Source organism: Peromyscus maniculatus, chromosome 3, assembly GCF_049852395.1.
Source record: "Peromyscus maniculatus bairdii isolate BWxNUB_F1_BW_parent chromosome 3, HU_Pman_BW_mat_3.1, whole genome shotgun sequence".
NCBI classification, from domain to species: domain Eukaryota; kingdom Metazoa; phylum Chordata; class Mammalia; order Rodentia; family Cricetidae; genus Peromyscus; species Peromyscus maniculatus.
In genome coordinates, this window is record NC_134854.1 from 5,914,940 (window position 1) to 5,938,150 (window position 23,211).

The 23,211-nt window shown below is 40.7% G+C and overlaps 1 protein-coding gene across 9 annotated transcripts in view; it reads right to left on the reverse strand.

The window, feature by feature from the left end:
- The window catches only part of Cped1 (cadherin like and PC-esterase domain containing 1), a 294,083-nt gene extending 280,735 nt beyond the window's left edge, over nucleotides 1-13,348 (reverse strand). For 2 of the 9 annotated variants that reach the window (XM_076566160.1, XM_076566161.1), the window contains exon 1: nucleotides 12,149-13,347. In XM_076566160.1, coding sequence (XP_076422275.1) covers nucleotides 12,149-12,400 — 252 coding nt within the window. In that variant the 5' untranslated portion in view covers nucleotides 12,401-13,347. Of the gene's footprint in view, nucleotides 1-12,148 lie in introns of all 9 variants that reach the window. The other 7 variants (XM_006994486.4, XM_042272826.2, XM_015987971.3 and 4 more) reach the window with 7 other exon arrangements.
- Nucleotides 13,349-23,211: the final 9,863 nt, after the last annotated feature.

Genomic DNA, 23,211 nt, shown 5'->3' on the forward strand with positions numbered 1-23,211 from the left:
AGATAGATAGATAGATAGATAGATAGATAGATGATAGATAGATAGATAGATGATAGATAGATAGATGATAGATAGATGATAGATAGATAGATAGATAGATAGATAGATAGATAGATAGATAGATAGATGATAGATAGATGATAGATAGATAGATAGATAGATAGATAGATAGATAGATAGATAGATAGATAGATAGCACTCAACTCTACCCCTGAACTAGGACTCCTGATAGCAGTCCTGGGCAATGTCCCTTCTCCCTGGAGAGGCCTGTGAGGGTCACAGGAAGCCCTGTTTTAGACACAGGTTGTTCTTTTGTTTTCCAGGAGTATCCACCGCTAGCTAAACAACACACCTGCTAAACAACACAAAACAGAAGCACCAATGCCCAGAAGTAATATTGCTATTGAAGTAAACACATTTTTTCCTTCATACAGATTATTCACTGCCATTAGGATGTTCCTTTCTCCTGACTCACCTGCCCTGAATTGACCAAATAACCTGCTCTCTCTCAGGCATATTCATAAGAGCAGATTCCAATTTCAGTTTGTCAAGCACAGCTGTGAGGCAGGTTAGCAAGGTTATAAGGTTTGTCTAGAAAAATAAAGTATCAAAGTTGATGAATAAGCTACATGCATGACAACTCCCAGGCTTTTATGAAAAAAGACAGGCTTATATTTCCCCATCAAACACACGGTCTTGATGGGATAGGGATTATTTTTCACAACCAGGAAAACGTTAAACTGTATATAGTTGTCATAGGGAAAGTGACAGCGACCTGTTACCAGAGGACAAGTGACTTTAAATGCTTTCCTGGACAAAATATAAGGAAGGAGGGCTGAGAAGAAAACTATGGGCTGTATATGAGTATCAAAATAAATGCACTCTATCACATACAATGTACTTTGTGCAGGTCCAGTTCAAAGCCAGATTCTTAAGCACACAGCATTGCATCTGCCGACTCTGGCCGCCATTGATGTGTTCAAGCATGTGAGTTGATTCATGTCTTATGTGTTCTCCTAGGTTGTTTCTGTTACTGTGAAAAACACCATGACCAAAACCAAGTTGGAGACAAAATAGTTGATTTGACTCACGGGTCACAACCAACCATCAAGGGAAACCAAGGCAGGAACCTGGAGGCAGGAACTGAACCAGAGGCCACGGAAGAACTCTGCTCACTGATTTGTTCCCCACGGCTTGCTCAGCCTGCTCTCTTATCCTACCCAGGACCATCTGCCCAGGGCTGACACTGCCTATAGTGGGCTGAGCCTTCCCACAGCAATTATTAATCATGAAAATACCCCCACAGACATGCACTCGAGCCAATCTGATGGAAGCAATTCCTCAGCTGTGGGCCCCTCTTGCCAGATGCCTCTAGCTTGTGTCACACCGACAAAAACTGACTGACACACATGTAAGCTTAGATGGTGTCACCCATAAGGAGAAGACTGGGGCACTTGGAAAGTTAAGTAACTTTTCTATGGCACTATTTCCAACAAATGAGACCGTGTATTTCAAAACAAATCTGTGATCTACCGATTCAGTCTATTTACGGTGTTTGGCATTAGGGCTTTGTTGGAGACAGTTGTGCCCATTCCCACTGGGAATACGCACAGTTGGAGAATGTCTCCCTTACCACATTGTTCAGGTGCTGCATGCTAAGCTCACTGGGGGAGGGGATAGTGACAGAAAGGTGGCTATGCTCTTCAGGGCATATGACCAGGCCCACTCTGCATCACCAAATTCATTTGTCCTGACTCATGATTAGTAAAGTTTATCTATTCTTTGGATCCTAAACACCACAAGCTTTCGTGGACTTAATTGAAAGGTGTATTTTTGTTGTTGTTGTTGTTAATACCCTTACACATATGTAACAGATTCACAAAACAATTTACCATTATAGACTATTAAACCTCAGTAAGTCAAAATTATGTTTCACATTTTAAACAAGTATCTGAAAGTATAAAGCAGACAAGGTACAACTCACTTCCAATAGGTATAGTATCTATCAGAGAACAGAGATCTCGTTTTAAAATGTGAGTTTATCCTTTTACCAAGGCTGCCTGCCTCGAGAAAAAAAAAATCCAAAGGAAGCCAATGGGAAAAGTGAAACCAGAACATTCCTTTCCCCCCAAAAGGCCACAGACTCAGAGCAGGCGGCACAGTTCTCCTCAGCCCAGCTCCTGGGGGCTCCCATTTCAGAGGATTTCTCACTCTGGTTTTCAACTCCATTTGTACAAGAAAGAAAACTGCTCAGAGCCGAAAGGTGCACCCGGTCTTGGCACACCCCTGAAAGGACAAGAGGGAGCCCCACAAACAAAAGGAAGAAATGTAGGGAAGTTTGCGCATTCTGTTTAAATACGAGCTTCTTCAAGACTTCATTAAAGTCTATCTAAGGTATGCAGGCTTGAATTTGTCTGAAATTCTTTCAGAATGAGCAATGACTTTACCATATGTACATTTCATTATAAAAATTGAAAATGGCTTTAATCAGCTAGCGCAGAGCCATCCACAGGCATGGCATGCACCTCAGGCAACCCAGCTCATTCGGGGCAGCTACACGCCTCTTTGCTGACATTTCCTGAAGGCCTACCATGCACAGTCCCCCGTATTTAAAGACCATTCACACAAATGCAGTTAAACTATGAAAAAGCATGGTACAGTTCCATTTCTGGTACAATACGTCTGCTCAAGGTAGAACTTCATTGACAGAGAGGTGACAAAGAGGACAGGTTGGGGACAGTGGGATAAGGAAACTAACCCAAGACTCTGTTTGGTTTGGGTTATGTGACCCCTCTCTCCTTTAGTAATGCACTTGGCAGGCTGACGCTTTTACCTGTACACACTGTGTGCACACACCCCTCTCCAAACAGAAACCCTCCAACACTGGACTACACATACACCCCTCTCTGAACAATAGTGTGTATTTTTCTGCCTTTAATGATGATCAAGTTTAGAAGGTTCCCATTCAAATATATGCCCAGTGTATCTTGTATGAACAAAGGAAGGGCCAGTTCAGCCTGAAATGGTTCTGAGTGCATAGTAAGACAAACTATATCTGCCTTTAAAACCCATAAAAAGAGACCCAGACTATGACCTGAGGCCCTAGAGTAGTGGTTCCCAACCTGTGGCTTGCAATCCCTTTGGGGTCTGAAGGACCATTTCACAGGGATCCCTTAAGACCATTAGCATATCAGACATTTACATTACAATTCATAACAGTAGCAAAATTACAGGTTATGGTTAGTGGTCACCACAGTATGAGGAACTATCTTAAAGGGTTACAGCATTAAGAAGGTTGAGAACCACTGCTTTTGAGTATCTTGTTCATGTGGCTAGCTGTCAACTTTGATAGTCTCTCTCTCTCTCTAATCTGTACTATCACTTGTTTCCAATTAAAGTTATCTTTGCTACTTCAGCAACTCTGTGTGAGCCTTATTTTTACTTCTTTGAGTAAAGAAATCAAGCATCTGGAGGCACCTAGCCAGGATCCTAACCACCTGCAACAGTAGCATTCCCTTTAAAATATATATGGGAGATACATGAGATTGTTCATACACTAAGGATCCCAATGAGACAAAAAAAAGTGAAGGTAGAAAAGGTGGTGACAAGTCACAGATCAAATTCTGCATAGCAAATTGTTTGAAAGTCCAAGAAATGGCATGGGAAGGCATACAGAGCACACTGGTCCAGGAAGGAGAAAGCCAGGCCTCATTAGAGAGCAAAAAGAGTTCCTGTCATTTCCTGATGTTTCCTTATAGTTGGGCCTCACTAACCCTCAGATTCATCACACACTTTTCTACGCATACAGTGCTTACCGCATGTCAGGTACTGTTTTAGCACTGGGGATATGAAATAAACAAGTCAAGCCATCTTTGACCATAAGCAGTTTATGTTCCCTGTAGAGAAAGACAATGAACTAACAAGTGAGCACACCTGTGTATTTAATCAGGGCCCCAAATCTTAACTACATCCACTCCTCACTCAATTCTCCAAGTCCTCAGCTACAACATGGTGTTAATCGTAACATCCGGTACTTTAAAATTTATCAGGTAGCATTTCGAGTTTTACCTATAGATAAGCAGATCCACCTCTGAGTGACAGGTCAGCCTCTCCAAGTTTTGGCTGATTCTAAAAATCCACTTCACTGTGAAAAGACAGCACTATAGTGGGTGGAGTTGATATTCACTGCAACAACGGTTGTTTATCTACTCTGTGAGGACAAATATTAAGGGCAATTAATAGGGACGATGGAGCTCAACAACTCTTCTGGAAAATTAAAAAGTGACCACCCCTATGGCTGAATCCATCATGTCTGGGGGAAAAAAGGTTTCACATGATCACTGGAGCTCCTTGTTAACCTTAGGAAGAAAGTACTAATACAGTCATTTTCAGGGAGGGGCACTAAATCCCAAAGCAAACAAGTTAACAAATGGGATTAATGTGATGCCAGAGTTTTCGGATGCTTTGGGGTTCTGCCTCCCCAGTTCTCCTAGTCTCCTGAGATTGTGTGACGAAGCACCATAATCTGAGTCACTTAAACCCAAAGACATTTGCTGCCTCATAATTATGGAGGTGAGAAGCCTGAAATCAAAGTGTTTCTGGATGCCACCCTGTCTCTGAACCCCAGAATCCTTGCACTCCCATTGCAGGTGCCCTTGGGTGTGAAGCTCCAGGTACCTCTCTACTTCATCTTTTCACAGCATCATTCTTCTAAGGACATTACTCATACTGGATTAGGGTCCCACTCAACTCCAGTGTGGCCTCATCTTAATTAATTACATCTGTCACAAATCTACTTCCAAATAAAATCATACTCTGAGACATAAGGGGTAGGACGTCAACGTGTCTTGGAGAGGAAGGTATACAGTTCTGCTCCGTAACACTAGTGAATGAGTGTAGAGTATGACGTAGAACAGAAACAGAAAGAAAACACTTCCCAGGTCAATCCTGTCTTTACCATCAATTTGGTGCCTCATTTTGTGAACCTCACTTTCTTTCCGTATAGAAGAAGAGCATTGAATTTAATAATACCTACTAATTTTGAGACATAACATTCTAATATATCTTCTGAATAATTATAATGAGAAATAATTTTCATTTGGAATGTTTTAAAAAGCATCTACTTATAATACGGGCTAGCATGATGGAGGAGATGAAACTTTCTCGGCTTAAGACAGCTTTCAGAAAGAGCATGAAGATTTATTTCTAGAGAATTTGACTGGGGCTTACAACTTGGAAGAGACTTTAGACAGAGGGAAGAGTAGAAAATAAAGTCATAGGCTGGATTCTGACGTTTGACAGACAAGCTGAGTTTTGACAATATTAGAAAGGTGTAGTAGACCATGCCAGGGTGAAGGATGGTCTAGGGGTTTTGTAAATATGACTCAGTACTGAGACAGAAAAGGAAGGTAAATCTAAGATTTTACAATCTCATTAACTTGAATCTGGATTTTTTTGGAGGTTGAGGTAGGGAAAATTTCACTTTATACCAACCTGTAGTTGGTATTAGGGGCTCATGTTAAGGTCACATTTACTAAAGTACTTGGTATAATGGGCTAAATATCCCTCATGGTCTCCGAGGAAAAACACAAGTTAGAAAATGAACGGTGTATCTAAAGGTGGTGTGTGAACTTCACAGAGAAAATCTAAGTGTGGGTGGATGTCAAGGGACAGGCAACAGCCTGGGAATCAATAGGCAAGCAGGGTTTAGACAAGTGTCTCAAAATATGCATTGTATATAGTTAAGTATTTAAGAGGACACATCTTTATAGCATATGTGAATTTTTTAACATTATTTTTTTAAAAGACTAAAACAAAGAGAAAGGGCTGGGCAGAGGTGGTGCACACCTTTAATCCCAGCACTTGGGGTGGGGCGCTGCAGAGCCAGGCGGATCTCTGTGAGTTCCCGGCCAGCCTGGTATACAGAGCAAGATCCAGGACAGGCACCAAAACTACACAGAGAAACCCTGTCTCAAAAAAAACCAACCCTCCCCCCAAAAAAAACAAAGACAAAGAAACAAAGGACATCCTGAACATTCGAATTTGGAGTCAGTCATGTGGCTGAGTGACCAGCCTCCAATCCGGTCAGGTGTCAAGTCAATAACTCTAGAGAGTGGCAAGAAGCAAAGATTGTCTCATGGTTCCAACCATATAGTAACATAACCAGGAGAATATGGGAGGAAGTCAGACCTTATTCATTAACTAGGAGTGTCAAAGAATTGTTGATTTCTGCATATTTAAATATTCATAGACATTTTTTACCATTCTAGAAAACATAGCAGGGAATAGGAGATATAGTTGAGTGACACATTTTCACCAAGGGAAAGAATAAAATAAGACAGAAGCCCAAAGGATAAAGATTAGAGATGCCTACTTTCGTCATCAGAAGTGGAAGGGACAGAGTGAACCTTGAAAGGAGACCGTGAGTTATTCAGCGATCACAGAATGTGCGTGCTCTGCTGTTCTGTCAAAAATGAGGATATGACACTGTTTTGTTTAGTGATGAGCGATGCTTCTGGAAGAAGGATGAAGGCTGAAAGTCAGGGGTAACCAGGAGGGAGTTTTCAGTAGAGAGTAGAAAGGACCAATTTCAAAGGCTAGGAATGGGTGGAGGTGACTGGGGAGTGCACACAAGAGAAGCAGCTGCAGTATCTGTGGAGGGCTGGAGAAGGAGTAAGAACATGAGGTAGATCGTCACGTGCCAAGAAGCCCTTTGCCGTGTTATCGCCACTAAGCACGCTTATTGGTCCAGTGGAAAAGTCTGAACATTTCTGTAAGGAATCGGGTAGCTGTGAAGCCAACTGTGGAGGAGACTGAAGAAAAAGAGCTTACGACTGCACAGGGAAGGCAAGATCTGGCGAAGGAGAGGCCTCTCTATCCAGCCTCCCTTGAACTGGTCTCTCTTCAGCTCTGCTCCGCTCCAGTTCATTTTGTAACTTGTTTTCTCAGAAGTTGACGCATGCCAGTCTTTGTGTTCTGTAGGGATTGTCCTGTCCCTTCAGAATTCAGACAGCATATTATGTTCACAACATCTAGACCTTATTAGATTTTCTACACACAGTCACACAGACACAGACACAGACACAGACACACACACACACACACACACACACACACACACAGAGTCATGCACGTATGCAAGCACACATACATGCACACGCGTGCGCGCGCGCGCGCGCGCGCACACACACACACACACACACGCTCAAATGTGCACACACATGCATGCATGCACTATACGTTTTTTAAGCTATTTGGTTTATTTCATACACATTTGTAGGTTTTTACATTTGCTGCACCATTTCTTTTTAAATCACCAGCTCCTTCTCTGCCTCCTCTCATTACTTTCAAAGAATAATCTGAGAATTTCTCAGTTTTCCAGCACTCTGCTTCCTCTGTCTCACAAGGGCCTCCATTCCTGTGTCACCTCATTGCCTAAGAGTATCAATAAATTTCATACACCAAATGAAAATGAATGGATACACGATTAAAGGGATCGAGAAGAGAAAAAGAGGAAACGAAGTATTTTTTTTTCAGTTGAAGGGGAGGGTTCTCTATGAGACCATTACAAATTATATATATATATTAAAGGAAGCAAAGTCCTTTTCCAAGATGCAGATTCATGGAGATATTTCTGGTGGGTTGTTAGAAAGTGAAATAATTACCACTTCTGTCACAGTTGTCGCTAGATTGCTGCTGGTAGGTGTTTCTCATGCCATTACTGTGGCTGTACGACTGAGGACCATTTACTGTACCCTCACCTGTCTCTCTGTCCTCTGTCTCTCTCTGTCTCTCACACACACCATTCTCACTGCCATTAACTGTAACTTTTACTCATATTACATAGGTAAAGGAGGGGCCATTTCAGACCATTTGTACTGGCAAAATGATATATGTATCAGAGGCTCTGGGTACCTCTAATGGCTGCCCTAAGAATCCAGAAACATTGGATGGACACAATCCAATGAAAGACAGGAGAAGAGGACATCAGGGTTTCCTCTGGCCTCTAATGCCTGAGATTCAGTAGCTGAAGACAGCCTCTCTGGATGTGACCCCAGAAAATGTGCACTCACTGGATTTTCAATCTATCCTTCTCTTATTTTGTCTCTGCTCTGGTATCCCTGAGAGCGTGTTTTCCAATAAATTGTCAGCACCTAAAAGTTGGTCTAACTTCCTGATACTACAAAACTTGGGCTAAACAAGTCATTCTAAAGAAATTTTCAAATGTTAAGTGTGTTGCTTATTTTTACAAATACAAATAAAAGAGTAGAACATGTTTAGTGAGGACATTTGTTTATTTACATTAAGCTATGTTGAATCCTGGGGTAGTAAAAGTTGCACAGACCAATCCTTGAAACTGAAGGAGAATGAGGAAGACTTGGAAGGCAAACAGCCCAGCAACAGTCCAAGGAATAGTAGTTCTCATTGTGTAGCCTCAACGGGACATAATCAGAAACACATGGCTCTCCCGAGTCTAAACACAGTCCTCAAATAGCCGTGTTTCCAATAAAGGAGCACGGACTGAGGAGATCACGCCCATTGTGTCTGTTTACAATGTAATATCTTTTCTGTGTTATGCAATGCTAAGGCGTCAGCTTTCATGAAAATGGATAAATCTACAGAGCAACCTACCTCAGTGAAGACAACATAACTATGTTCATATATTAAGTTGGAATGGTTTTAAGACATGGCAAATTAGTAAATAATATTTAAACAACCAATGTTGAGAGAAAAATCCAGAAGAAATGATAATAGTATATGTGCTTAACAAGGCACATTGGAATGTACAAATGGAAAAAGGAATTAAAATTTGGCCAGAAAGAGGGAGAGTGCTTCCTTATGGAGAACTGGCAGATCGAATACTGTGATCTCACTGGCACTTGGAACCACTTTAATGTTGAATTGGGTCCCGATGGGGAAAGGTGTGGAAGGCAAAGTTACTGTCTTCAAGTATTTCCAGGGACAGGAACTATAGGGTCCTCTGTTACTAGATAGATAAAGAACAGAAGGTCCCTTCTAAGAAGGAATTGCATCCAAAAGCACCAAGAAATGCTTGCTGCTTATTCACCAATGAATGACAAATGTAATTAGAGAAATATTCTGCTTTTCCATGTTTTCACACTAAGTTGTTTATTTATTTGTTTTAACATCCTCCTTTGAAGACTTAATTAAAGTTTTTTTTTTCATTTTAAGTTTATTTATCCAGACCCAATTAATATACACAGAATGAAGCGTTAATTAAACATTGAAGCATACAGGTTGTTAAGCACTTTCAGTGGTCCTAACATGTTTTAAATTCTGAATATCTCATCAAAATAAATTATTTGTCCATAGAGAGTTGCAAAGACACATGCATGCAATAATTTGAATGAAATTTCTGGCATATATATATATATATATATATATATATATATATATATATCCAAACACTTTTTTTCTCTATAGTCAAATCCAGGGGTTTTAAGCATCTTTGAAAAGCATTTAAAGTAAAGATGGGTGGATTTAACAAAAGCAAAAATGAGGGATTCAGCTAAGTTGAATATTTTGACCTGTCAGTAAAAGTAACCACAAATTTCAAAATGTACAGATGAAAAAACTCTACTCCTCTAGGGTATCATTTCTAAAAGCTACTTCTAGGTTTTGGCACACCCACCTCTACAGTGCCACACTGGTCATTTCATTAGTGACGTTTACAAGTGGTTATTTTTGACAGGGTCTATATAGCATTCATAATTGATTTCTCTCTCCACGTTAGATACCTGAAGGGATATTTGGTCATTGCAGATGGTTATTACTTGACTCCTTTTGGAAGACATATTACAATGACAAACAAGATTCATTTGTCTCTGGTTTTGACTAATGGTTTTATGTCATCCTCTTCCCGCCTTCCTTGCTATCAGTGGGCTGCACGTATTAAAATCAGAGGTACAGAGCAAGTGTTTGGAAACACAGTTTTCACATTCACTGAACTACAATTCTCAATTTAGAATCTTGCTTATGTTTTAAATATTTAAGACTGCGAATCATTTGGGAGCCAAAATCATCATGTGTTTGGCATTCTTCTGGTTGAAGAAAATTCTAGAGTGAATGTTTTTTTTACACCAGCAGCCAATAAGTTTCAGATGTTTTCCAAGGAGCAAGAGTTCTAAAGCTGAAATGGAATTTTCTGTGACAGTCTACAAATAACAGCTAACATATGCTTAAGTTACAAACAAAGCTGGAATCGGGAAATACTTAGTAGGGAAGCAAAGGAGGCTGGAAGTTAATTAATGAATCATTTCCACCTAAATTTCCTAGAGAATATTTATGTTTAAATATTTACCTCACCTATTTTTAAAGAGCATTACAATTACAAACTACCAAAAAATAGTTTTCAATTTACCAAACATTAGCTTTAAAATTCAGGTACATCTGTCATACATTTTAAGTGTTCAAGAAAATAAAAAAGCAAAGAAAAAGTTACATAAACTAACCAAAAAGTGCATTCTCCCATTATTTCACAGCATCTGAAGATTGAGTCATACCGTAAACTAAGGCTTCCTGTAAAGATGAGCCTGCTTCTGTCATCTGCTATTAGTTCCTGTGTTCATGAGTCAATACAATCCTCACATTTTTGCTAACAAATGAGCACACCCATGTGACAGTCCTCAAACGCTCATCATCTTAATCTACCGTGATTTGGTGTGCATTCTTCAAGTTGTGGCTTCAGAAACGGTTACACCAGTGTTGAGTTTGCTTTTACTTAGATTCTACTGTGGTAGGAACTAAGCCGACTGATATCTGTGGGATGTGGCAGGGCGTTCTGTTAGTCATGTGGATCACTTGAGCATCCTTCAGTCACCTTGTTTTTAAGTTGAGGGACCCCACCTACTACTTACCCACCTGGGTTATCAGTCTGGAATGAAATAAACAAAAGAGCTTATAAAACATCATCGTGGTGGTCCTGGAGGAGGGCATGCTGCCACCCAACATGAAATTCTGCTTCAACTAATAAGCAGGCTCAGAAACTCCCATTGAGTCTGCCTAGATAGAAGGTACGGCTTACAGATCCCAAAAGCATCTTGCAATATACTATTTCAAGTGTCTCTAAATTTAGTGATGTTCCCATCAACTTTTTAAATAACCATTTTTTAAATGTTTTCTGCATTTGCAGCTAGGTATGAACAGAGTGCAATATTAAAACAGAAGTTTTATGGTTTTTTCTGGATTTGTGTTGTTTCCTATACTTTATAAATAAAATATTTTATTTATAAAGTATAGGGAAAAAAAGTGAGACTAACTTGCCCATTGTGAATACAGAATGATCTCTTTTTCTACAACTCTTTGTTTTGCTTTTTTTTTTCTCTTCTTCTAGACAGTGTCTAATGTAGCCCAGGCTGGACTTGGGCTTACATTGTATTTAGCCTAGGCTGGCCTTGAACCCCATGCCCCCGCCTCTGCCTTTCTAGTCCTGGGATTATAAGCATGAGCTAGCCACCTCACCAAGCATAAATGCACACTTTTAAAAAAATGTCTCACTATTAAACAGTGATAGGCCCAGAACTCTTCATGTCGAGCAAATGGAGCTGGCCCTTGCTTCCGGCCTCTGCCTCCTGAGTACTTAGATTCTAGGTGCGGGCACTGTATGTACTGAACTGGTGTTCCCCTAATTCTATGAGCAATTAAACAGTATGTCAATTAGCCTTAAGAAAACTATATAGTACTGTTCTTTTAAATGCTTCAGAAATGAATACATTGGTTTAGAAACACATTCACCAAATTCAGAACCAATTTAGCAAATAGTGAGATGGAGTTCTGAGAGCGTCTTACCACACATGCTCTCCGTTAAGGAAAGAGACCCAGGGTTTTTTAGATTTTTTTTTAAAGCTGTGACTTTGGTTTCTGAAGTATAAATCCTCAGATTTCTTAGACTTCTAACATTTTAGAAAGCATTTCATTTCACTGCAGTGAGCATTGTGTCTAAAAGATAAAGGGCAGAACCCTTTAAGTAAGTTTAGGAAGTTTTGCGGCTTATGTAACACATCTCCCAGTCAGCAGGTCACTTTTGGCTGTTTATACTCTGGCTCCCTTTCGGACCTCATGGAAGTTAATTTTAGTTTTGTGGAAAGGAGAGAGACAGGCTGACCGCTCAGGCTAAGCACAGACTTACCTTCCTGATCTCCTGGGCATTCGCCGCCGAGAGAAGGAAGCACCGTTTGTCCTGAGGGTGTCCTTTCTCACATCTGCTAGCCTGAGTGTGAGAGGGGGTGTGTGGGACAGTTCCAGGAACCTCAGCTGCAAGCTTCTTACTCCCTCGGAGTGTCAGGGTCTGGTAAAAGAGACAGATTGCCACCACCAAACCCACCAGGAAAGGTCTGGGGCAAAATCGCCGGCGACAAAGGAACACAGGTCGACAGATCATGACCAGTTCGGCTTCACTTGGCCCCTGGCCACGTTGTCAGCATGAAAAAAGTACACATCTGTCTTCTTCTTGCACAACTCCAATCAAGTTCGCCCCATCTCCACTTGAGAACTTTCCGAAGGTTCATGCCAAAGATTCACAGGTCCCAGCGGTCCGAGGCGGTTAACACGAGCCCTTTGCGAAGGACAGTAAAAAGTGATCGACCTGCTTATTTTATTTTTAAGATGTCAAAATCATGATAGTCTTAAGAAATCATCCGAATGCATCCCCAGCTGCCAAGAGTTCCTTCCGGTAGTGTCTTATTTCCACAACACGAACTCAAGAGTTCAGCTTGTCTCGGCTTTGGGGCAAAGAGAAAGCACAGTAAAGCGGATCTGGAGTCTGCAAACAGCCCTGAAGACGCAGCAGATTAAATGCGAAGTGCCTGTTGCACAGCTGGGCGCGGGCCAGGTTGCCCTAGCAGTTTCTCATTTTCCCTCCCGTTTTAAAGCCGCCCTACTCTCAGCCTTTCATGTTTCTGAACTGCTTCCTTTCGTTCAGTTTTTAAATTGCTCCTTTGCTGCTAGCATTCACGGCTTTTAACCTAAGAAGGGAATAGCAGTTTGAATGTGTGTGGTTACTGTCGGGGTTTTGCTTGCGTTGGGTCTCATTCTGTTTCAAGTTCAAAGTTCTGTGTACTTACTCAGTTTTCATCCTTCTAGCCAGAATTTTCCCCCCATGATCCCCTAACGGATCGCTGATCAGGATCACTTGGAAGGAAACACCCAGGCGTAGGACTCCACCTCATTTCACTCACACGCACGGGCGCACACGCGAGCAGACACGCGGAGACACGCGCGCGCCAGCTGCACCCAGGGCCGAGAGCCGGGGGACCTGGACCATCGCTGCCACCCAGGCCGAGCGGGGCGGAGCTAAGCCCAGGGCTCCCCTGGCCTTGGGACCAGTCGCAGCCGAGCTGTCAGCTCTGCCTCAGCAAAGGGTAACAGGCTACTGAGCTGGGAAACAGCAGTTAGGGTCGCCCCTGCAACGTGATTACCTATCCAGACCGGTGGAGTTAGAAACATCCTTGATGCCCGATCATCTGCGTCACGGCATTTTCCCTAACACAGCACTGTAATAACAAACGGCTCCTAGTCAATAGATGGCAAAGGTCGAGGAGGGGATGAAGGCAGACTCTGAGTTAACGGGGAAGTTCGTCACTCCAGGGAATTGTGGTCACGCTTAAGAGGACAAGAAAGTCATTAGGACAGTCTGGACCACAGGACAGGAAACATTCGAGTAACTGACAGCCCCCTCTCCACTCCAGCACCGAGTGCTACCGCAGTGATTACGGCTCCTTTCTGAGGTCTTTCCAAGGCAAATGGCGTGATGACTGGCCCTTCAAATGAGCTGACTGGAGCAGGCAGAGTGTTCTAACTTCTGCCCCGGAGAAAAGGGCAGCCTTAATTTAATTCCATACCGACTCTCTCATGGCATGGGTCGGCAAATCCCATCACTCTTGGCAGGCTGGGGGACCATCAAAGGAGAACTTTGCAGGCCCTTGCTTTTCCAGCGCTGGGGAGGACTGACTTAGGCTCACTGCAGACATTCTTCAAAGACTTTAAACCTAGATAGTTTCTACACTTCAGGTCTAACCGAACTTTTTATAAGCAGACGTTCTCCGGTGAGGCCACACCCCTAGAGTAAGCCCATTCCATAGGACTCGCCAATAGTCCCTAATATTTTGTGAGAAAGCGCGCCCCCTAGAGGTTCACTGCTACTACAGATTCAGAAAAATGGCCATCTCTTGCTAGCAAGAAACTTTATGAGCCAGCCTAAGATATGAGACTGTGTCAAAAAAAACAAAAACAAAAACCACCAACAACAACATTAGTTCCTTAAAAACAAATTAATTAGGTCATTATAGAAGAGGCATGCACTCATTTCAAGTCCTTTTATGTATTCTTTATAAAATGTTTTAATACTATTTAATACATAAATTCAAAGTCTTCAATACCATGACAAATGGGGGGATGGGAGAAAATTAACCTGGTTTCCACATTTAGATGTCAAGAGAGCATTTCTGTTGCATGCCATAGGTTTTTGGTGGAGGTAGTATGATTTGAAGACTAATAGAAATCACTAGGCCTCTAAATTGGAATGGTTTCTAGGCTAATGAGGCCCAGAGTGTGGCAAAGCTATTTACTGGGGGATATGAGCCATATAGATATTTGTTAATATTAAGGCTTGAGTTATTTAAGAAATCAGGGTTTGAGGGAGGAAGGACTTTTTTTTCATCCTTAAATTGCTGAGTCAGAATACTGAAGAATAAATTGGATGCTAAATACAATAGTCTTTGGGTTGGAAGAAAGGAAAGCCAACAGAACAGAAAATTTTTAGACAATGTTGTTGCTTTGCTTTGGCCAAAAGGAATCTAGAAATTATTCTGGTAAATTGAAGAACTCAGTTTCCTATCTTGACCACAGAGTCCAAGCAAGAAGAAGACAACCAATAAGTAATATTGGAAAAAAGAAGGAGTTAGTTAGAACAAGAATGTGGCAAAGAAAGTATAGGATCAAATGGAAAGAGACCGCTGGGACTGCATCGAGCATTAGAGGAGACCCATGGTGGACATAAACCATCAGGTTCACCACCTCTTACCAGTTGTTCTGAAACAGGTGTTTGGTGAAGTCTCACGCTATCATTTGTGAGCTGAGAGTACCTCTTTTGAAGCATCATTGGCCCAGATGAGACTATGCAGGGACAGCACCTGAGCATTCTCAACAGCAGGCAGGTGAACGAGTGCTGATGCTCGTCTTCCAGGTGTTGACTCTCCAGGCTCAGTCCTCACAGAGCCTAGGGTGTGTCGAGGTGTCAAAACAGTGAGCAGATCATCTAAATAGTGAGCCCCAGGGACCATAAAGAATCAGACACAAATTCTGGCACTAATTGTTCTCTTCCCATCTTCCTTTGAGATGCAGGTGGGGAACAGATGTTGGCTTGAGAGGATGAACTTGTGGGCTTTAGTCATGACTGAGATTAGACATATTTGAATTTAAAATTGTAATGGCTAGATAAAGATGGACACATTGTACATATTAATGCAGTACTGTGTAATGTTTCTATACTTGCATATGGCATGTCATTTATAAGTCAGGTTAAATATATCTAGTGACTCAATGTTTATCATTTCTTTAGGGTAAAATATTAAGAATTCCTCTTTGTAGCTTTTGTAAACATGTACACAGCATCTGTAGTCTTATTGTGCAATAGCACATTAGAAATCCCTGCTTCTAATTATAACTTAGTGCCCAGTGACTAGCCTTTCCATTCAGCCTCTCCTAACCCTCATCAGCATCTGGAGGCTGACATTCTACTCTGTTTTTATATTCCACACAAATGGGATCATATAGTTTTCAATTTTTATACTTGTTATTTTCTACTTGGTGATCTCCAATTCTGTCCATATTGTCAGAAATAACAGGATCTCATTCTTTTTTTGTATCTGAATGGTGTATCTGTGGGAGACCAGCTCTGAACTGTTGAAGGGTTCATGCATGGAGGAGAGAGCAGTTAGGAAGTATTACATAGAAATGTAGACATAGACAGAGAGAATGACAGAGACACAGGGTAGCTTTGGGAGGGCTCTGGGTCAATAACCAGTCACCTTGAGATTTATTCCAAAGGGCTTTTTATACAATGCCAAGGGGCAAGGCAAAAGACTTCCCCTTTCAAGATCAAAGTACAATGTACAGCCAAGTGTAGACCCTTCAAAACACCTGGTAACCACACCAGTGACCAAATCATCCCACTATACAGCCCTGCAGGGCAAAGCAAGCTCAGACTTTCTGACCTTGAGTAAGGCCTTACCAGAAGCCTCTGTGGGCCCTCACCTATATCCATACCTCATTGTCTTCACACATCAGTTCATCCTTGACTGTTGTAAATAATGCAGTAAACAAGAGTATGGGTGCCCTTTAAACATACTGTCTTGTATCTTTTGATTTTTATACCCAGCAATGGCATGGAGTGACTATTTAGTATTTCTATTTTTAAATTTTTGATGAACCTGCAAACCTTTGCCCGTAGCTGTAGTAATTGACATTCTTACCAACACTCCACCTTCTTACCGTACTTGTAAGTTTTGCCTTCTGTAAAAGCCATTTTAACAGGGTGAGGTGACTTCTCAAAGCTATGGCTTTGATTTGTATTTCCCTGTTATTAGAAAAGCTGGTCATTCTCCTCTATATTAGCAAGTGTTTTGATGTCTTCTTTTGACAAATGCCTAAATGCAGCCAAGTTTTTTCAACTGAGTTTTTTTTTTTTGTTTTTGCCTTTGAATTCTTTGACCTCCTTATATAGTAGATAATTTTGAATGGAAGGCTAAGCAGAGTTATATTGGAGTCTGTAGGAGTCTGCACAGGAAACAATAAAGACAGAGAATATATTGGCTCAACGATGGAAGTAGGAGGGTATGTCTGCAGCACAATTGTGAACTGGGGTTTCTGGCATTGTTTCAGATTGGATGCTTTTGTGCATCTAGTTTATAAAGTACCTTTCCCACTTAAAAAAAAACAGTCTTTAAAATTAGGCATTTAGCAGCACTGAGACAATAGAGTGGCAAACATATTCTAATTCAAAAGTTGTACAAAATAGAACAATCTACCACAAAACGAAACTTTCAGTGACCTTTCCAATACATAAAACAAGATCTTTCATTGCACATCTAGCTACTTTTGGTTTGGGGTATGGATTTGAGGTATTGAGTTTGACTCTAATAATTTCTGAAGGCTTTTTACTTGTTTTATGGTGTTGGGAATAAAATGCATAGCCTTGCACACGCTAGGTAAGCACTCTACCACTGAGCTATACCCAATACTTGGTTTTTGTTTTGTTTTGTTTTGTTTTTGAGACATGCAGACGAGGAACTTGCTATATAACTCAGACTAGTAAATCTCCCATTTCAGTTCTCCAAATATGGAATTATGAAAATTGCATTGTAAGGTATTAATTTTTAAAACTGGAGATAAAAATATGTTTAAGAAGATTCTTGCATTGGATCGAGAACTTTAGAAAGATATCTATCTATCTATTTATCTATCTATCTATTTAACCATATTTATATCTATATCTGAATCTCAACTTCATCATAAACTAGGGGCATCATGATCAATAGATGACCTTTGCATGGTGATCCAAAAGTTTTGCTTCTTGTGACACATTTCAACATGAACATCCTCTCTGTTGCAGTCTTCTGGGCTCTGATGGCTTCCTTCAGGGGATAGCTTTTCTCTACAAGAAGGACCTTGTTCATGATAGTGTAAAATCTGGTTGCAGATATTCATGGTGATGTTGCAAGTCAACTCTTGGGAATGCTATCAGCAGTGATTCGTCCCTTGAAAATGAGACTGCCTTCTTAGCTCCTATCATCTCTTGGCAATGTTCATTCTGGAATTTTCCCAATAAACTCTAAACATAAGTTGTTAGTTTTAAATTATGAGTCATATATTAAATCTGTTCAAAAGGCATCCTAGACACTATGGAAAACAGAAGACATGTGACAAATACTATAAATGACTGGAGTACGGCAGACACAGTAATTGGTCCAAGAACATTTTAAGATCTCAGTGTGCTAATGCATTAAAGCTTACATCTCACTCATACAACTTTCTATCATTTCTCAGGTTCCACTAAGACATTTGATGACTTCATACACTCTTAGATATCCACCGGGCTCCTCCGAATCTCACTAACACAAGAGGAACAGGAAAGAATTGATTATCTCTTAGGAGGCCAGTTTCAGATTAGCAAATGTCACTGTATTGGTCAGGTCTGCTGACATGGACTCACCTTGTGGGAAATGTGCCTTATCAATAAGCCCAGGAAGAAAAGGAAATGACCTGGCACACATAGCTAAAGTGAAGACAAGCCATGCATTCTCTGTCATGGAGAAAAAAAAATACGGAGTTCCTATCTTTCAGGAAGTGGTAAGGAAAGCGTCAGAACAGGGGCCATTTCTCAACTGGCTCTGAAGTCTTGATAATTTCAATTGCTGCCAATGGACTTGACATTCTAATGGGGAACCACTAAAAATAAAGCTGGCAAAGTATCAGTTACAGATGAAAGATGGTTTTAGTAATTTCCAAATTTAAATTGATATGGTCTTCATAGGCAAACCTTGGGTATACAAGAAGTTTCTTAATGGAGGGATATGATGAACCCGAAAACAGAGCTATTTTTACCAATTTTCATTGTAAACATACAAACTCAAATCTCCTTTCTATTTCAAGTGGAATAAAAATAACACCAGTCAAGGTCACGGGTTCTTCTCTGAGGTGCAAAATATATACAAAATTGAATAGAAAATTTAATGTGATATATATTCTTCCAACACCCTTTGTTCCTTAGGAGGCAGATGCTACCCTCCACTAATATACACAAATGTACCTCATTAGGTATTCTAAACAAAGCTTTGCATGCAGAGATTATGATTCTATTTCAGATTTAGCATCATGCATCCTTTCATTTAAACTGAAGGGCTTTCATCTCTTGCTCAGGAAGACAGAACTATCCACAGCTAGGTTCATATGTGGTTCTGGATGTGCAGGGACATTAGTCAATAAAATCCTAAGGCATGTAACACTAAAACAAAGCCCTTTTTGTTTGTGTTTGGATGTTTAATGTAGTCAATATTTGAACATGTTTAATTTCCTTTCATTTCAACTTGCTTCTTTCCAAATCACCATGTGGAGCCACTTTTTTTCAAGATATGGATTTCAATGTAAGAGAATTTTTAACGCGACAAAGATCTGAGAATCATGTGAAAAGGTAAGAAGGCACACTACATCACTGCCCGCTCACCCAGTGTCTGTCCAATTTATACACAGGAGTAAATGCGGCTCAACTTCTTCATGGTCATACTGCTTACATTTTTTTTTGTTCATTTAAATAGGCACATCTTGCAATCTGTACAATGCAAGATGAAGAATCTGTCCTGATAGATGGAAGCCTTTGAGGCAAATGCTACTGATTTTAGATTTCCCCCTAGAGCAGTGCTCGCAAACCACACATCACTCTGGGGATTCCTTAAGTGAACACTTGGTGCCACCTTTTAAAGATGAGTCAACTGCTTAGTTCATAAGTTTCAGTCAGTCACTTCCCACAACTGTCTCTTTATGGCATTTTGAATTAACTTGCACTGGCACCAGATTTATTTGCATCACTATGTGCTGTATTTTATTTCATACTGTGCTAATAATGCACCTGTACAGTGTGTAAGTTACTTCATGTTGAAAGCTATTTTGCCTGTCTCTATGCTTCTGTTGTATCAAACTGTCTACTTGCAAGGGATTGCTCTAAAAATTTGCACTGTGGAAACGTACACATTACTGATTAAAATACTGTGTATCACTATTCCCATTGTTTTCCTAGTTATTTCAAGATATTTGATTCAGGGAGGCAGTTTCTTCCCCAAGGAACATTTAGTTGTTTCTAGAAACATTTTTGGTTGTCACAACTGGCAATGGGGATACTTTGGACACTGACTTTTAGTACAGAAGCCCATAGTTGTTAACTCTCTCCTCTAATGAAGACTGCCCCAAAACAATCATTGGCAGAAAAAAAAATTCCAGAAAGTGCTGAGGATGGAAAATTTCATATTTAACTGGAGGGACACTTGTGTAATTCCTACATGGTGGCTGCATAGGCTTTGTCTGTTCCTCACATTAGGATAGTGAGTACATCAGCAGAGGCATGGCCAGCTTCTCTGTGATTTTAGCAACTTCCTGGGTATAATTATATAGATCCTTTCCTCCCCAGTGTTAATTATGGATATAGAGCTTCTTTTAAGCATCTTAAAAGCCTTTCACATTTGCATCTTTTAAACTATATATAAGCTGGGTATGGTGGTACTTGTCTGGAATCCAAGCACTCAGGAGTCTGACTCAGGAAAGTCAGCACAAATTCTAGGCCAGCTGGTGCTACGTAGTGAGTACCAGCCTGAACGATGGAGAGAGGCCCTGTCTCAAAATACCAAATCAAACAAACAAAAAAACTAAAACCATGTAGATATTATATACACATATGTCTATGGATGGGGCTGGATGGACAGACAGATAAACAGATAAAAGGGAAATATTCACTGGGCACCCAGGATGGGTACCACTTAGTCAATGAACGATACTATTTGTTTAACTTTCCTTAGGACAGACATTTACACACTGACAAGAAGCCAGAATTTGTTCTTAACAGTTCAATAGTATAGAAACTATTAATATATTTAGTTTTTGTTATGTAAAAATATCAAATTACATCCCCAATAGAAATCTCATTTGTCTTTTCTATAGATCTGCAATATAGGATTCCTTAGAAACTAAACATTATAATGTTATAAAACAGCTATACAGTTTTGCTTTTTCTTCTATCCTTCCCTCTTTGGCTTTTCCTTCTCTTCCTCCCTTCCCATCCATCTTTCTTTTTCTTTTGTGTGATCCAGGCATTTATTTCCATATTTTGAGACTTTTACAGCACTCAACTTGTCACAAGTTGAAGTGTATGCGTGGTGTAGAGTGGTGTAATACGTCGTCCAGTGGCTCACGAATGCTGGCCTTGATTTGGGAAATCCGAGTGGATAAGAAGATAGCATTCATGGACAGAATGTGGCTCTTCCATCAAGGGACCATGACATAAAGATCCCTTCCATTTCTAATCCAAAGCATAAGATCAACACATACACTTAGTGACTTTTCAATAGAAAACTTGACTTCTGTTAAAAACATCTGCAAATGACAAACACCAGTAAAAGAAAAGCACTCTGTGCAAACTGGGAAGTCCATAACAAGTTGTCTTTATAATCAGTCCCTCAAACTCAAGAGAGAGCTGGTTCATTCCAGAGCCACATACAGACGCTTCAAGGACAGGGACATGTATACTTTGGTAAATTCTGATGTGACATACTGAGGAAGACACGCTAAAGCCTACCACCAGCTTTTAGCGGATGTCTCGTGTTTCCACTCAGGATTACACAGAAGCGTTCACTCCTGGCTGAACTATTACACTGCATTTAACAAGTACAGCCACTTCCTGTCACTGGACACCTACCCCAATCGTCCCTATTTTAATAATGTCCCAGTGTTGAGACTGCCTCTGCTGTGCATATCTAACAATGCCAAGAATGAAGCCATGGCTACTGGGTTGTTGTGTTTTTGTTTTCCTGCTACTGTACTAAGAACTGTGAGTGCTTTAAATGAGCTCATCTTTAAAACTAGCTCTCGACCAACCTGACGGTTGGTGGCGCACGCATTTAATCCCAGCACTCGGGAGGCAGAGGCAGGTGGATCTCTGTGAGTTCGAGGCCAGCCTGGGCTACCGAGTGAGTTCCAGGAGAGGCGCAAAGCTACACAGAGAAATCCTGTTTCGAAAAACCAAACCAAACCAAACCAAAAAACAAAAAAACAAAAACCACTAGCAGCCACACAGCTGCCTAAGCGGAGTGATTCTTCCTTCCTACAATGGCGAGTAGACACGGGCATGAGAACATATCAACACTCACGCCCACCCCAACCTTGCTCCTCACACCAGCTCTACGTCCCGGCAAATGTCCAGGTTGTTTTTAAGCAACAGAAAAACAAAAATGAATCATAATGTTCTCCTCTAAGTTTCCCTTGTTAGGAGTGAAGAAAGTAAAAAGGAAGACTGGATTAGCCCCAAGCTGAATTCTATGACTCTGCAGATTACAGTAAGGAAATGATTAAAGTTCTTCCAAATAAGAATTCTAATCGTGCTGAAGCTTGTAACAAATAGTTAAAAAATTAACTCACAATGCATATGTGACTTACTACCTTAAAACAAGCAGAAAGGAATATAGTCCTTCCTTATCAAACCTCAATTAAAAACAAAACCCTAAAGCCAACTCCTCTTTAAATCAATATTTCTCTAACAGAATCAAATCACAAATATTTTATTAGGTCCAAATCAAAACCTAATTCTACAATTTAGATTCTTCTGTAAATAAAGCGACTTACAAATCTTGACTTGCAACTCTGATTGGTGTTCAACAACTGAGGGTGGAGTTAGCGAGATGGATGAGCAGGTAAAGATGCTTGCCTGCAAGCCTGGTGGCCTGAGTTCGGATCCCCAGAACCCATATCTAAGCAGGAGAGAGCCTGCTGTGGAGTATCACTTTAGCTAGTCAAAGATGTGTTACATTTGTTTATGCTGCATTTGTTTAATGACGTAAAGAGGTATTGCTTTGCCTGTCTAAGGCACCTGATTGGTCCAATAAAAAGCTGAACAGCCAATAGGCAGTAGAGGGACAGGCAGGACTGGTGGGCAGAGAGAATAAATAGGAGGAGGACTCTAGGTTAGGAACAAGAGAGAAGAGAGAACAAGGACAAAAGAGCAGGAGACACCCAGAGCCAGCCAGCCAGGCAGCCATTAACCAGCCAGACACATAGAAGCAGAAACGAAGGGCACACAGAATGAAAGTTAAAACGCCTGAAGGCAAAATGTAGATGAAGAGAAACAGGTTAAACTAAGTTTAAGAGCTAGTGGGACAAACATAAAATAAGGTGAGCATTCATTACTAATAATGTCTCCATGTCATGATTTGGGGGCTGGCGGGCCAAGAAAGCCTGCTACCAGAACCAGCTCCACAAAGCTGTCCTCTGAGCTCTATGTGCACACTGCGGTATGTACGTCCCCACACATACCATTTTTTAAAAAGTGTAAATATCTAGCTTAAATTTAACAGTTACCAATTCCCAAGCTACAGGCTACTTTGGAGATATCCATACTTTTTAATTGCTATCAATGATTTTTAATCATTATTATGG